The 781-nt window shown below is 28.6% G+C and overlaps 1 protein-coding gene across 1 annotated transcript in view; it reads right to left on the bottom strand.

The window, feature by feature from the left end:
• Positions 1-89: 89 nt before the first annotated feature.
• LOC119587114 (SID1 transmembrane family member 2-like) overlaps positions 90-781 on the bottom strand; it is a 31,322-nt gene continuing 30,630 nt past the window's right edge. The window contains 1 exon segment of the mRNA XM_037935866.1: positions 90-779. Coding sequence (XP_037791794.1) covers positions 717-779 — 63 coding nt within the window. The 3' untranslated portion in view covers positions 90-716.

Here is a 781-nt window from a genome sequence, read left to right as displayed (position 1 = left end):
TAAAAACAATAAGGTAACATAATTATGATTATGGGTTAAAGAAGTTAAATCACAAATATTCAGGAAGAAATATGTAATTAAAACCAATATCCAAGCACGACTTCTTTATTCACTTGTGCCATTAATACAAAAATCAAATATGTAGCAATGATTTTGAATTTGGCAATTTTATATCAATGTAGCACAATACAATCAAAAGTCTGAAAACCTTTAAAGTTACTCTAAATCAGCTTACGAATTAAATGGGATGTTTTCATAGTGATTATGAAATGAAAAATAAAATGAGAAAGTCAGGTATGTCATAATATACAAAAATATTTCAGCTCAGTCACAATCATGTATATACAAACTAAAGTGATCATGACATGAATAGTTTCTTCAATATCCACGATAATTCTACTGTCAAGTAAAGAATTGTTTCAATTATCATAATGACATGAAAGTCTCTAAAACCACGGCACAGAAACACAAATGAAATATAAGCACTACAAATTTTTTTTTGGCAAACGTCACCAACAAACAACTATATGTGTGCATTAGTGTTTTAATGCTACAAGACATACATAACTGCGAGTCATTATGAAAATATCATTAACATCAATAATCTTTCTACAACGGAGATTTACTAAATCAAACAAAAATACTTTAAATAGCCATAAATTAATAATGAAAAAAAGGATTTACCTAGGTTTGCATTGTAGTACCAAATGGTTAACCTAAAACACATGAATCTTATCTGAACATGTGTGGCAAAGATCATCATCCAAAGTCAGGATACCCT

Source organism: Penaeus monodon, chromosome 22 (assembly GCF_015228065.2).
Source record: "Penaeus monodon isolate SGIC_2016 chromosome 22, NSTDA_Pmon_1, whole genome shotgun sequence".
Lineage (NCBI taxonomy): Eukaryota > Metazoa > Arthropoda > Malacostraca > Decapoda > Penaeidae > Penaeus > Penaeus monodon.
This window is presented reverse-complemented; position numbering and strand designations above follow the sequence as displayed.